This window comes from Capricornis sumatraensis, chromosome 3, assembly GCF_032405125.1.
Source record: "Capricornis sumatraensis isolate serow.1 chromosome 3, serow.2, whole genome shotgun sequence".
NCBI lineage: Eukaryota > Metazoa > Chordata > Mammalia > Artiodactyla > Bovidae > Capricornis > Capricornis sumatraensis.
Window position 1 is genome coordinate 67873182 of NC_091071.1, and position 14706 is coordinate 67887887.

A 14706-nucleotide genomic window follows, 5' to 3' on the forward strand; every position below is an offset into this window, starting at 1 on the left:
AGCGTCTTTCAACCCCTGTTATAAATAATATATTTTGTGTGTGTGGGTGAATTGAAAAAAAAGTTGGATTTGGTTACTTTTATAATCATGTAAAAATCAGAGGGTGGGTGACTAATGCTTCTAATCTGCAGGTATTTTTAATTCACATGCTCAAAACCTTGCTAGGGAAGTCATACCCCTGCTTTCAGGGAGCTTTTAATTTAAGGTGGTGAAGTAGGTATGGATTTTACTTTTGGAGGAATTCACCTTCATTTTCGTTTCCTCAGTGCCCAGCAGAATGCCAGGCACATAATACCTGGTAAATCTTCGTTGAACAATTTGTTGAATGAGTAAAATCGAAGGCTGCATTTACGACAGAGCGAAATTCTCTGGTATAGACTTCAGTGTCTATGGCTATACCATGGAAAAAGGATGTTTCATAGACTAACATGGGGGTGGAAGGGACAGTGGCTTGAGCTGGCACAGCAGGGAGAAGAGAGGTGACTCCTGGACAGGAGAAGCAACAAGGCAGGACACTGACCCTGGGGGCGGAAAAAGAAGGAAGGATAGGCGTGTCACATTTGCCTGACTGCAGCTCCAGGTACAGAGTGTGCATGTCTCAAGATAGGGGGAATGTAGCAGCTCTAGGGGGCTATGCAGAATTATTTCACAAGGCCACTAGTTACAGTGAATTTGAATGCATAGAGTTAGAGATGTAGAAATAAGTTGCAAGGGTACAGATCGCTACCACCCCATATGTATTCCACTACCCCTATGTGCTTCAGTTCCTACAGGGCTGCCCCTTCCTCCTCTGAAATACTTTGTGTTTGTAGACACATGCACTCATCTCCTTGAATAATGCAGGAAGGAGAGTGACTTGAGAAACAGGATCGAAAACAGAACTCGATCAAAGAAAACACATGACAAGTTTTATTTCTTCACGGGGCAGCTGTATATAGCTGCAGAAACATGTCATTCCCTTTTCCCATCACGGGATCAAATGTGAAACAAGGAAATTCTTTGATTAGTTCAAGAAACAATGGACTGCCTCTCAGAGCTGGTTGCTGTGTCAAGCCTGGCTTTACAGGGAGTGGGTGTGTATGCAATGTTTTGATTTTATACAATCCCCAAATGTTGCGCTGAACAAAACTGATAAATATTTCTTGAATAAAGGTTGCAAGTGAAACAACTAATCAAAACCAGCATTTCTGGTTTTCATGTCAGAAGGAGAGGGGAAGAGTTCTCTTGAGCTCTGAGAAAGGCTTATCAAGATGACGCCAAGGAAAGCACACTGGATGCAGGGTGAGACCTCGCTCTGGTAGGATTCTTGCACGCTGCTTGCAAAGATCAGTGAGAGGAAGGCTGTGGAGCCAGGCACAGCTTCAAGATGGTTTGAATTTGGCAGGATAGGGAAGAAGAGTTAATGATCTCCAGCCACAGAGTGGCTTTCCATTTCCTTTATGTCTGCTGCACCTTGTTAACACATCAGTATTTCTGCTGTAGGGTGAGTTCTAAGTCTTTCTGTCTCTCTTTGGGGATAAAAAAAAAAACCAAAAAACAAAAAACATTTACCTCGTGACTGCCCCATCTCTTTACAGTTTCATTATTTACACTCCAATTGATTTCAGGAGATAAGAGCTCACACTCATGGGCATGTGTGTGACAATGATTCATTCAAAGGATGTTGGGAATCCAATCTAACAAATCTCTGATATACACAGCCACACATAACAAAGGGATTTACTGTCAAAACGTTTATTGCAAAATGGAGTCTTGAAACAAAGGAAAGCAAAGAAAAGTTCACATCAAAATGAAATGTATGACACCAACTTGGATTTCTGAATACATAGTGGGCTTTGTGTTGGAATATCAAATTCCAACAATGAACTTAATAACTGAGTAGTCTTACCACACAAGAGTAAAATTTAATCTTCCATACAAACATGATACAAGATTTTGGCATACGACTTGCTTAGAATAACATTGCGATAGAATATTTGAGAAAAACGTTTTGTTAAAAAAAAAAACAAACAATAAAGTGATAATACCATCTATTCAAAGCTCACACTCAAAGAATATAAATATTTTCTATCATTTAGTACAAAAATTTTAAAACAGTGCAAAAGCAATATGTGCAGTGTATTGTATCTGACATTAAAAGATCTATTATTCTGCACACGATATAAAATAGTCAATGTAGGTGCCTGAAACTCTAATTCTGAAGTAAATAATCACATGCCAGAAAGCTCCTCACAGGCAATGGAGCGCCAACTAAGCTGGAGTCTGAGGAAACATAGCTAGTTGCCCAGGTGTCCTGGTAGGCACTCATTCCTCATCAGAGAGGCTGCAGCTAGAGCTATCAGGCTGTGCTACAATCAAAAGAGCAGAACAGATTCTTCTCTCTGGCAATGCTTAAAATCGAAACAGGAAAACGGTCTTATCCCAAAGCAGCAAAAGGTACCTGATTATAGAAAAAGTGTGCTCTATTATGTATATGGAATAGTAGATTCTGCTAGTCTCAAGAGGCAGTGAGTCAAAGTCTAGTATATATATTAAAAAAAAAAGGATCAAGGTTTAACTCAAAATAAGTTTTAAAATGATCTTTCATGAAAGTCTTCCCACTCCAATGAAACCTCTGGAAAACAAAGCTGTGTGCATCATAGTGCCGTGAAAAATCATTTTTGATTTCTCCCAAACCTTCCCCCACCCCCAATTCCTTGACTTTCATGGGGATCAAGTTTGAATTCCCCAGCTAGTGTTAAAGTCTAACAAATCTACTGCATATTAAAAATCACTGGCTATAAAATGGCCCTCAACATTTCCAGAGCATCAGAAACAAGTGTGTCTTCAACCTCTTCCCATTGGTTATTTATGTAAAATATTAAAGTATGATTTTTCTTGAAAAAAAAAAAAAAAAGACCATTAAAGAAACATGACCTTTTAAGTTAACCTGGCTACTTCGTAGAACTATAGCTACCTCAGTGATATTTTTCTTTTTTATTTACTGTCAAATCAGTGTAACAGGAGACTAACACCTTGCCCCTCTCTCTTAGTAAATTTAGCTGTTTCATAAACTTTCTACCAGCATTCTTAACAGGAAGGAAACAATTTCCACAAGTAAGGATTTAAGATAAATGACATGAATCAACAAAATTCAGATTGCATAAGTAGTTATAATTCTGAAAATGCATCTTTTGACTTGGGTAATTATGTTTATGGGGAAAAAAATGAGATGTGGAACTCTACAACCGCCAGGTTTAGCTAAGATTCTTGGTGAAGGAAGGGACAATGTCATGGGCTTTTTGTATTTAATTGTTTTATTGGGTGGGCCTGGCACATAGGATTGGGGCATTGGGCACTAAATATACTCCCAGACAACCAAAAATACGCCCCAACATCACCAAACACCATTTGGTGACAGTGCTATCGTGGTTGAGAACCACTGAGAGGGTGTCATCAAATCCTACATGACCAGCTTTGTGAGTAAAGAAAAAAAGATAAAAGAGTAGTTATATTTTTCAGTTGTATGGCTCTGATAATTATTATCACAATTTGGAGTTTCAACTCTAATTGTGAATCTTCATATTTCTCTTTTTTTCCCAGTTGATTTTTATTGGAGTACAGTTGATTTACAATGTTGTGTTAGTTTCTGCTGTACAGTAAAGTGAATCAGTTATACATGTATCCATTCTTTTTCTAGAGGCTTTCCTTGTATACAGGTCATTATAGAGTGTTGAGCAGAGTTCCCTGTGCTATACAGTAGGTTTTTATTAGTTACCTATTTTATATTCTGTTTCTTTAACTCAGATTCTCTTTATAAATGTACATTTTTGTAAGTCAAGTATTTGGAAATAATTCTAACACCAATAATTTACCATTTAAAAAACTGATCTGAAAGGTAAATTAAAAGCTGTATAATTAACATCTTTATTCGAATGAAGATGACTAATGACTAATAAACATTTCTTTTTAAAATTAATAGGGCCAATAATAGAGTCTAAAGTCTTCTAAATCATCTTCATAGATTGAATGAGACCACTTTAAGATTCTGTTTATATGATACAGATTGAAGGAATGTTCAAAACCCTAGAAAGGACACTGATTTGGAACAAAAAGTAAAAGAGCCAGTGCCATACAGTAATTATCTATAGTTCAATGTTAGGTTAGAAGATTTCAAGCTTATCCCTGAGGTTATCGATTCTGCTATATCTGGAATCTTTACTGTAGTTTCTTGATGGTAGATTATTGAGCTATGACCATCTCTGGAATATTGGTCAGGAAAATGGTACAGTTGAGAGATTAGAGAAATATTACCTGATTGATGGTAAACCTATGGCTGGGTGATTATCCTTCTCTTTTGGCCCTATTTGGCTGCTTTTCTTAATGCAAGAAAATCTTACGTATAATCACAATAGATCTAATTGCTGTAAATTTTTAAAAATGTAAATTTAAAAAGTCCATCCCTTTCATTTCAAACATTCTACATTTGTTGCTGGTTAGTCTCAAACGAGAGGCAAGGTCTACATTCCTACAGAGGTACAGAGATCCCCAAATCCACCCACAGAGATTCCATAATCCGTGAGGCCCTTCCTGACCACGCTTGCAAGTCCGCAAAACCCTCCTATGAGCCGCCGCCTCCTTCTCTGCTGCGCGTCCCAGTGTCCACTTAAATGTTTACTATACGATGCCTTTGTTCTGATTGTTCTCAGTCTCCACTCAAGAGCATGTAAGCTGTATGAGGGCAGAGATGTTCATGAAGCCGTTCCCTAGAATGGTACGGGGCACAGAGGAGGGGCTCAAGAATATTGGTGGGATGGATGACTTTGCCTTGGCCTGGGAAGACGTGCAACAAGAGGCTTTGAACTACCTGGTCTCTGGCTCTCCTTCAGATTACGCAGTCACAGAGCCCCAGGGCATGCTGGGAGGGCAAGAGCTGAAACCCATCCCCTCTGCTCCACTCCAGGATCTTCTGCTTGAGTGGCTTGGCTTGAATCAGGACTCCTCTATATCTGAGTGCAGACAGGACGGCTATTTATGTTTGCACCTGTTCATCACCAGCACTATATTGCGCTATATGGGTATATGGGTCTGAGTTTGCATAGACACAGGAAGTGTATCAGATTGGCTATGTGGGGATCCCATCCTCTAGGAAAAACACTTATGGCTTCTTTCTGTGTTTGCCTGGTCTATGGGTGGTAGCAGGGCCTGCAAACACCTCAGACTAGGCAAACCTTGCATGGTCTTCAAAGGGAGTCAGAGTGGATCGCTCGCATAGCTTACATTCTAAAGATGTTTGCTTTATCTTTCCTGAAAGTTGTTCACTTTAACTTTCACCTTATCCTACTTAACCAACATTACTTGGAATTGATAGTTTCATATTCCAGGTTATAGAGACCACTTATTTTTCAGTGTCTTTTCACTGACACAGTTAACAGTAGCTAACATTAACTGACCACTTATCATGGGGTTGATATTGTGTTAAGTGCTTTATGTCTATCATTTCATTTAACCCTCACAACAATCCTGTGAAGTAGGTACTATTATCATTCTCATGTTAAAGATGAGTAAATGGACACACAAGTTAAATAATTTGCCCAAGATTGCGCAGCAATTTTTGAATCACAAGCTGAATCCAGATCCTTCCCTTTATCACTATTCTGTATTGAGTGGTTTCCATTTCATACCCAGAACATTATATTAGTAATTCTTCTCCAAAGAAAGCAAGCATAGTATATTGATCATTATATGACATTTTCCTACCCTTAATGGGGATTAGAAGCATGTCATGCTTCAAATTCCAGGAGGCTTTTTATGATCAAATATACTTAGAATTAGTGTTAGATTATATCATGATAATATCCTTTCTTAAATCTCCTATAAAAGGAACCATGCAAAGTTCCTTGGTTTGATAGTCAGATGAATGGCACTACTTTCAAATTTAGACTGAAGAAAAGTCTTTGTTCTTTTGCCTTTCTGTATATATATATATATATGTATATATATATATATAACTACAAGTTTTTTTAGTTTTTTTTTTTTTTTTACCTGTTTCATAGTTTAAATAAGCTTTGACAAATCTGTGATAACATTTTGAAAACATCTCTCTGGCTAGCTAGGTTTTCAGAGCAGCATCAACATTTACTTCTCTTTAACACCAGCATAGCTGAGTCAGGGCTTTGTTTTGTTTCGTTTTGTTTTAAAGGACAAATCTGGAAGGTTATATCTGCTATAAAAGGATCCTTCATTCTGCACTTTTGCCTAAGTAAGGACAGCTTTTTATAATATTTGGTTCCTTCTTTAAAATATCTCTACATGCATTTAGAATCCAGGATTCTCATACTCCTCTGGAAAGCAGACACATGTATACACCTCTATGGCACCATATTAACACTCACACTGTCTGGAAGTTCCCTTATCCTCTCTTTCTCTTTGTATAAAGTATATACCTTGTATCAAGTGTCAGCTAAGCCTTAGATGACAGTGTGCTGTTAAGAAGCTTCTAGAGCAAGTACCAGTATAAAAGTATCACATCTGATGTTGGTTTCAAATTAGAGTATTTCTCCTGCAAACATACAATTGAGAACATCTCTTGGGTCTCACTCTCAGTATTCTTAGCACTTAGGTATTTCTGTAGAAGTATTTGTTTCATCTCAATTTTTTTTACTGTTGGATTTTGCAGTCACTATCAATTATTTCTGACAGTATTGTGTATTTCCATAAGGGAAAAAAATGTGTTATGCTACAAGAAAATCAAGTGTCAGAGGAGAATTAGGAATTAAGAGTGATTGTCCAAAATGTAAGTTTTTTGAAGCAATTGAATAAATCAAATGAAATTATAAAGTATTCATTAAAAAAAAGCCAGAATGTCATTAGTTAAAAAAATGCTACATTGCACATAAAATCACAAGTTTCTATAATCAGGCACCACATATGCTGATTCATTGAACAGGCCTTTTGGGCTTAATTCCCCATTCCCTTTTCCTGTAAGCAGAGACAAGTCAAAAGTAAAATTGTAAAGAAATGACAGTTATCTAAATGTGATTGGCCTAAAAACGCAGTGCTTGGTTTTCTACCTCCTTACTGGTTTTTGTACAGACTGAGATACCAAGTTTCTTTTGTTTTCCCGGACATTTTCCATTTTATTACTTTGCTTTCTGCTTTCATTCACTATTATTATCCATGTCATTATCCTCCTCATCACCGTCATCATCATCATCATCGTCACCTTCTGACAAGTCAAAATCACTGAACCCCAGGGCCATGTTGACCTTCTTCCCCCTTCTCTTAGATGTGGTTTTGGAAGAATTCTGCTTGGCTTGCATGTTTATCTGCATCCCAGAATGCAGCACAGCTCCTGCTTTGTTCATTGAGAAGATATCCCCAAAGCCCATCAGCATCATGGCCTGCAGACTTTGGTTCATGCCATGGCCCTCCCCGTTACTTGCTGCTGTGATCTGACATGACATCTCTGCACTGTTTGACTCCTCTGTCTTAGATTCAAAGTAAGACTCCTCAGACATTCTTGCAGCAAGAGGCAAGAGAAGCTATCATGAGGGAAGAAAGGACAGAAGTAAAAAGAGAAATTAGGACCAATTTATATCAAGGGAACAGATACCACAAAATTAACGGGTGCTGCACGGAAAGTAAATGATTAGTGAAATGAATGTAGGGGATTATTTGAGAATTTATTAATGGCAGGTTTGGCTCCAGCATGTTTATCATGATTTACAAATGACAGAGTCGATCACATCAAAGTTTGCAAAGCACTACAGCAAGCCAAATTTTCAAATTGGAAGGAACTTGTAAGTTTTAAACCCTCATTTTGCAAAAACGAAGTAGTTTTTAGAATTTCTCTTAATTTTTCCCAAATTCATATGGAAAAAGTTAACTATTATATTAATGAAGAAATTAAGTAGAGATTAATCTTGAGTAATAAAAAACAAAACAAACAAGAAACCCTGTACCAAAGAAGAAAAGCTTAGAGGAAGCATAAAAACAGTTTGGTAGTCAATACAGTTCTAGGGAGATTTGGGTCATTAGCTATCTTTTTAGCTAGATTAAGTGTCTGACTATGTACTAAAAAGCAGTCTAGAATTCACTTGTCTCTATTATTTAATACAGGCAGATATATAATACTAGTTATCCAATTTATGGAATAATTCACTTATACACAAATTTTAGATCATCTCTGACATCTAAGTATAAACAAGTATGTAAATATCTGAAAATTGGAGGACAGGAAATGAGTATTCATTTAGATTGTCACCTTGGTCTCTATCTCTACAAGTTTCCTTCTTTTAGCAGAATTATCTTCTAGGAATTCTTCTCATAATGGATACAGACATTTTCAATCATACATAATTATTTTAAACAGCCAACATATTTCCATAAATGTCATTCATATACATTTCAGGGGTAGAACTGTTAGGCTCGGAACAAGTGACTGCCTCTTCTTTTGAGGAAGAAGCAAATTAAGACATATTTTTGATGCTGTGTAAATAAGGGTAAATTTATGATAAAGTACAAATAATATAACTCTGGGATGATCTTAACATTCTGGAAGTAAAGGTACTTTTTAGGGCCAATTTCCAAATTTTTACATTAAAGTTGGAAATGAATTCTATTAAAAAATTATCTTAACTTCATTAGGAAAAGACCTCAATAGTTATTAGTTCGATAAGAACTTCACATAATTCAGCTAAAAATCAGCAGCTACATAGAAGAAATTGTTTTAAATTCTTTAAGACCGGAAACAGGCTATTCCTTTTCTTGCAGTCAAATTTCCCAGCCTCTCAAATTTTTTTTTTGAATTGTTACACACTTTCAGGATCTCTTTGTTGCTTATCTACTTTATTTCATAGGTCCTTCCTCACATTATGTTAAGATCTCAAAAAATGCCTCTCAAATAAGTTTTATTTTTAAAAGAAGTAAAATTTCTATATCAAGCTACAAGAATTGTTAAAAATAAACATTGTTCATATTTGTGTATGGAGAATCCATCTTCCCAAATATCTTTAACTAATGTTTTAATTTTAGGGAAGAAAAGACTGTTCTTCCTTGAAATAAATACAATAATACATTTTTTATGATGTTACTTAAATATCAAGTTATAAAATGAGGCTACACAGTCTTAGCTACTGAGTCTCCAGCCACTTCCTTTCAAAAAGGTTTATTTTATCCATTTCTCAGAAACCTCATCTAAAGTCAACTAGAAACTGATGTGAGGATAAAAGAAAAAACCTACTTATAAAATACCTGAGCACAAACCTTTCCTTCAGAAATACCAGCTCTAAGCAAAAGAGATGTTAAAAGCAAGTACTGTACAGAAAGAAAACTTAGCCTTATAGGTTAAAAAAAAAAAAAGGAAGAAAATCTCATTGAGATTGTGCTGCATGCTGTCCATTGTTAGATGGTAGCCCTCAGAGCAGCTCCTTTACAGAAAGTTTTCTGCAGTTAAAACACAAGCATACAACCTACTGTGCACTCAGGTTTTCATGATTTATTACACAGCTGCGTTACTAATAGCAATAATGTGTGCAAGGCAGCCCATAATTTCTTAGCAAAACTAATGCCCGTAAACCAAAGAGAGGTTCTAAAGCATACTTTAAGGGGTCCTTTAAAGTTTTTTTTTTTCCTTACAACGCTACATTTAGAAAGAGTCAAGCCATGCAGCGCTTTATAGCTTAAGATTTCAATGTACTTAAAAGCCCCCACAACTCTTCAGAAGGTGGCCATATTTTTGCTTCTCATCAGTTCTGGGAGAAGTAATGTTCCCTTGCAGATCCTTAGTGCAATGCTTTCTGAGTCTGCTAGTTCAACCGTAACAGGAAGCCTTCCTTAATTTCTTTCTTGAAAGCCAAGATAAAATTTACCGAATTTACAAAATGTGGTACTGTTTTAATACCACAAGACAGTCTTACGCATGACAAGTAAGTTTACTTGTTACACAGTCCCTTACTCTGGGATTCCTTGGATAACCAAAGTCATTTTTTAAAAAGTTAAATCTGATAATAAACATTTAATTTCACTGTAGTTTCCTTTTTTGGATATCAGCTTCTTTCTCCACATAAATCGGAAAAAGAGGCAAACTATTTTATTCTTTAGACACTGTTAAATACTTTGCAGTTGGGCACTGGCTGCTTAATAGAGATTAAGACTTTAAAAAATAGGAAAGTTTTTTAAAGATCACAAATTGAAGGACATTTAAGTATTGGGGGGGGGGATAAAATCGCCAAAGTAACTATCAAACATGAATTTAAAATATATAAGAAGTGTACTTTTAATCATTATTTCTTGTGATCTTAAGGTGGACATATATTGCCCATTTAAAACCCTGGAAAAGCCAATGATAAATTTATACCTAATTCTTTAAATAATAAATTATTTAAAATAGGGAAGAATGTTCTCCTTGTTTCCTAGAGTAACTTTTCTTGCGTTTATTAGTTATTTATGCCTCTTCTTTTGTGAATTATGGACCTGTAGTCTTTCCCCATGCTTCTGTTGGTGTCCTAGGCTTTTTTTTAAAGTTATTTCTGTGAGCTCTCTATATTTCTGTCTTAAATATTTAATTTTACGAATTTGTAGTTTGTTTTTATTTGAATGTCATATTTTTTTGCAATACAGAATTTTTATTTTTTAGTAGCGAAAAAAAATAAAACAGGAAAGAATGGTGAAATTTGACTAGACTTTAATATATCATGTCAACATATAAGCTCAAGTTAAGTGTATAAACAATGAAGTTCTTAAGAAGAATTTTTATCTTAATCCAAATACAAGATTTGGAAAAAAAACAAGATATTTATTGGCAGAGTAAATACTTGAAGCTTGTCCTGAGAGAACTATTTTCCCACTTTTTTGCTGTCCTTGATCATGACCCTACATTGAGTAAGGAATATTAATACTCGTCATTTATAGATCATTAAGTTAGCTTTTAGAAGGAAAACTGGTTTTCTGACCCATCAATGACTTTCTCGGACAGCTAACTGCCTTGGTGTAATGTTTATGAATTACTGATAGACTCACTCTAAAGAGTTAATGCCTCAAGGCACAGGCTCTGGGGACCTGATGGTACAAAATACACTGCAGATGGTACAAAAATACACTGAATTTCATTTTTGTAATTCTAACATACAAACACACTGACAGAGTAACAGTTCTCAGGGAAAGAGCCAGAAACAGGATAAGCTTTTCTTCTAAATTTCTGGAATTTTGTTAATTGAAAAGAGGTAAGAAGCACTACTCAAGTGTAAATGCAGGTCCTTTCGAGGCAGCAAGTGAGGCGGCGGCAGGGGGGGGTGGCGCCATGCTGCCAAGCTCAGCCAGTCTCCTGAGCGAGTGGGGGGCGGGGTGTCAGCGAGCCCTGCAGGGAGCACTCACCGGGGTGTTGGACTGCTCTGTCAGCTTTTGCTCCCACATCTTTAGCCGTCTTTCTCGTTCTTTGAGCTCCTGCTCTTTAAAGCTGAGGTCGCGTTCTAGTTTCTTCAGTCTCTCAAGAGTGGCTTCTATTTCACACCTGCAGGAGGACATGACTGGTTTAAATCTCAGCTTTGCTCAAGAGGTGTTAGGTGCTGAGGGGTCCATCACAATGCTTAATCAAAGGAAAAGGCTAAAACCTGTGCTTTGAAGCCAAACAGTAAACAGCGAGGAGATCCAACCAGTCCATTCTAAAGGAAATCAACCCTGAATATTCATGGGAAGGACTGATGCTGAAGCTGAGTTCCAATACTTGGGCCAGCTGATGCAAAAAGCCGACTCACTGGAAAAGACCCTGATGCTGGGAAAGACTGAGGGCAAGAGGAGAAGGGGATGACAGAGGAAGAGATGGTTGGATGGCATGACTGACTAAATGGACTTGAGTTTGAGCAAACTTTGGGAGATAGTGAAGGACAGGGAAGCCTGGAGTGCTGCAGTTCACGGGGTCACAAAGAGTCGAACACTTAGTGATTAAATGACAAAGTAGAAAAGAATAGGACATCTTTCTTATCCTTCAAAATCAACATATAAACTAGCTTGGAAACATAAGTTTGGAATACTTTCTCAAAGCAGTGAAGAACCTCTGTCTGGGGCCTGAGCCATGGAACCAGTGTCTTGGTTTAGCCATTTAATAAATGCTCATAGTCCTCTGGCTCTACTGTATATCAGCTCATCTTATATTCATTACAGCCCCAAGAAACCCCAAGGTTTTAATCTTGCATAGAGAGAGATGGGAAAATGACACTCTGGTTAGATGATTACTGTCACCCGACTAGTAAATTCACCTTAGCCTAGTCACTGGCTGAGTAACTCCAGCAGTCTACGGGTTAACCTGACTCAGTTTCTTCAGCTGTATGGGGTGGTGGTTACCTTTTATGAGGATTCCGCAACCTGCCTGATCCTAATAATTAACTGTCTGGGCAAAACATACCATACAACATAGATTCCTAAGACCTTCCTCAGAGCTCATGATTGAGTAGGGCTGGGTAGGGCTTAGGAATTTCTATTATTTGATATGAGTTTGTTTTTACAGTCAGGCAAGTGTGAGGAATCCTGGATCAGATGAACACTAAGGTTCATTTCGACTCTAATAATTTTAAAAGCAAGTTAGTTCCCTCCCAGACTCTACGGGCTGACCCGCCTCACTGGAACAATAAGTCCAGTTGCAGAAACCAGTCCTTGACAGAAATTAAAGCTGGTAAGATGGCTCAGTGTAAGTTTTTTTCTCCTTCAGGGCTATTGTCGTGCTTAGGTCTAAACTTATGCTCCAAGAGTTGGAAGTTCCTCCCCGTGAGTTTCTGCAGGCCTTGTGAGAAAAGGAACAGCAATGAGAGGCTGAGAGCAAGGAGAGACAGGGAGGGAGAGAGGAAGGGGGAGAGGAGGACGGAGAGTGAGAAAGGGACTGGAAGAGGTGAGCTGCTGAGCCAAAAGCTGCTGCTAGGTGCCCTGAGACACACCTATATGTCAGACTGTGCGACTCGGTTTGAGGTCTTGACTCCAGAAGTCTGAAGCTCCCAGATCAAAGTTAATAGATGTATGCAGCCCAAGTCTGCCTTTTCATGTCCAGGGAAAACCAGAATAGATGAGAAGTAAATACATGAAAACAAAAAGGTGTGGCTATCAACTGACCAAATCCAACTCGGAACAGCTGCTGAAGTGGAGCTGGACTTGGGTCACACATTTTACTTCCCAGGCTGTGTGCAGAGCAAGGGACGCCAGGAAAGCAAGTGTAAAAGCATCTGTTGTCAACCCTCTGTCCCTTTTCGTGGTGCCACTTGAAAGTTATAAAACCATGTAAGTCACACTAGAGTCCCTAAAGAAAGGCAGCAAATCGACAATCTTTCAGAATTATGACTGTATCATAAAATCCAAATTTTATTTTGTATTTCAGACATAATATTATGCCCATTCATAAATGTTTTTATTTTTCAAATGGAGGACTGAGGAAAAACAAACAAACTCAGTGTAGAAGATCTTAGGTTAAACTTAAGCAACAAAAAGGAGAGAAAGAATGAGCCATCTTCAGTAAACGAGAGGGTGAGAAAAGGCGGCACAGAGCTGGGCACACGGGGCTCTGGGAGATGGCAGGGGCCTGGCTGCTGCCAAGCCCAGTCCCAACTCTCCTGCCAGGAGGGCTGAGCTCACTGATGTCCGTTCCGAAGAGGGTAAAGTGGCCAGCACATTTGATTTCACTTGTAAGTTAAGCCTAGGATTCATCTCAAGTTACAGCTCTGGGAGCCCACTCTGATTTTGAGCCCTTCTGGAAAACAGATCAACAGTTAAGTAAGCTAGGTAAGCTGAGAGCTGCTGCAGAAAAACACCGAATAAGTAGGCCTCCTCAGTCTGTGTCTTCAGGGTCAGCTCCCATACACGGCTTTCCCAGAAGCCCTAGGATCCTGACAGCAAGATCTTAGGCCACAAGAGATCTAACCCCAATCCGGAGGGCAACACAAAACAGCTGCTCCTCTGGCTGTCCCCTCTGTTTTTCTTGATGTATTGTTTTGCATCAAGTGCATTTATGTAATCTCCCTGTTCTGAAAATAAAGTTTGTATGTTTTAAGTTGATGGAGATTATGGTTTTTCTCTTAAACCAAATCCAACTAAGGTTGACTTCAACCAGTATCAGTTTTCCCTCTGTCAGAAACAGGCAATGAACTATAATTATCTTCTTTTAATAGAAACTTACTTTGAAATAAAAGGTCAATTCATAAAAGCAGCTATATTATATACATTACAAGATAAATAGATACGTGCTGCGATTCATGGGGTCGCAAAGAGTCAGACACGACTGAGCGACTGAACTGAACTGAACTGAATTACGTTTAGTGTTATATATTAAATGATTTGTGCTAAATGCAAATTTCAAAGGTTAATTTTTTTTAATCTTTGTGTTTTTTGAGAAAATATTTGGCTGTGCCAGATCTTATGTGGGGCATGTGGGATCTAGTTCCCTCACCAGAGATGGAACCCAGGCCCCCTGCATTGGGAGCTCGGAGTCTTAGCAATTGGACTACCAAGAAGTTCCTATATTTTGTTTTTATGAAGGTGTGCTAGAGTGAGTATTTTGATCACTGAGGAAGAGTGCAGCCACCAGAGTGTTTTGCTAAGAGAAAGGGAGCTGAACTCTCTACCAAGCACCATGGAGCTCATTCAGTGCAGGTGACCACAGGCCTGCAGACAATCACATGGGGCCATGGGAACTGAAAACGTGACCAAGAGGACCACACTTTCTGTTCTTAATGTTGGTGGCCACTA

General features: G+C 38.1%; 1 protein-coding gene across 1 annotated transcript in view; it reads right to left on the minus strand.

The window, feature by feature from the left end:
• MAP3K20 (mitogen-activated protein kinase kinase kinase 20) overlaps positions 1-14706 on the minus strand; it is a 168999-nt gene that overhangs the window by 36741 nt on the left and 117552 nt on the right. Inside the window, exon 11 of the mRNA XM_068968128.1 lies at positions 11356-11491. Within this exon, the coding sequence (XP_068824229.1) occupies positions 11356-11491 (136 nt within the window). The remainder of the gene's footprint in view (positions 1-11355; positions 11492-14706) is intronic.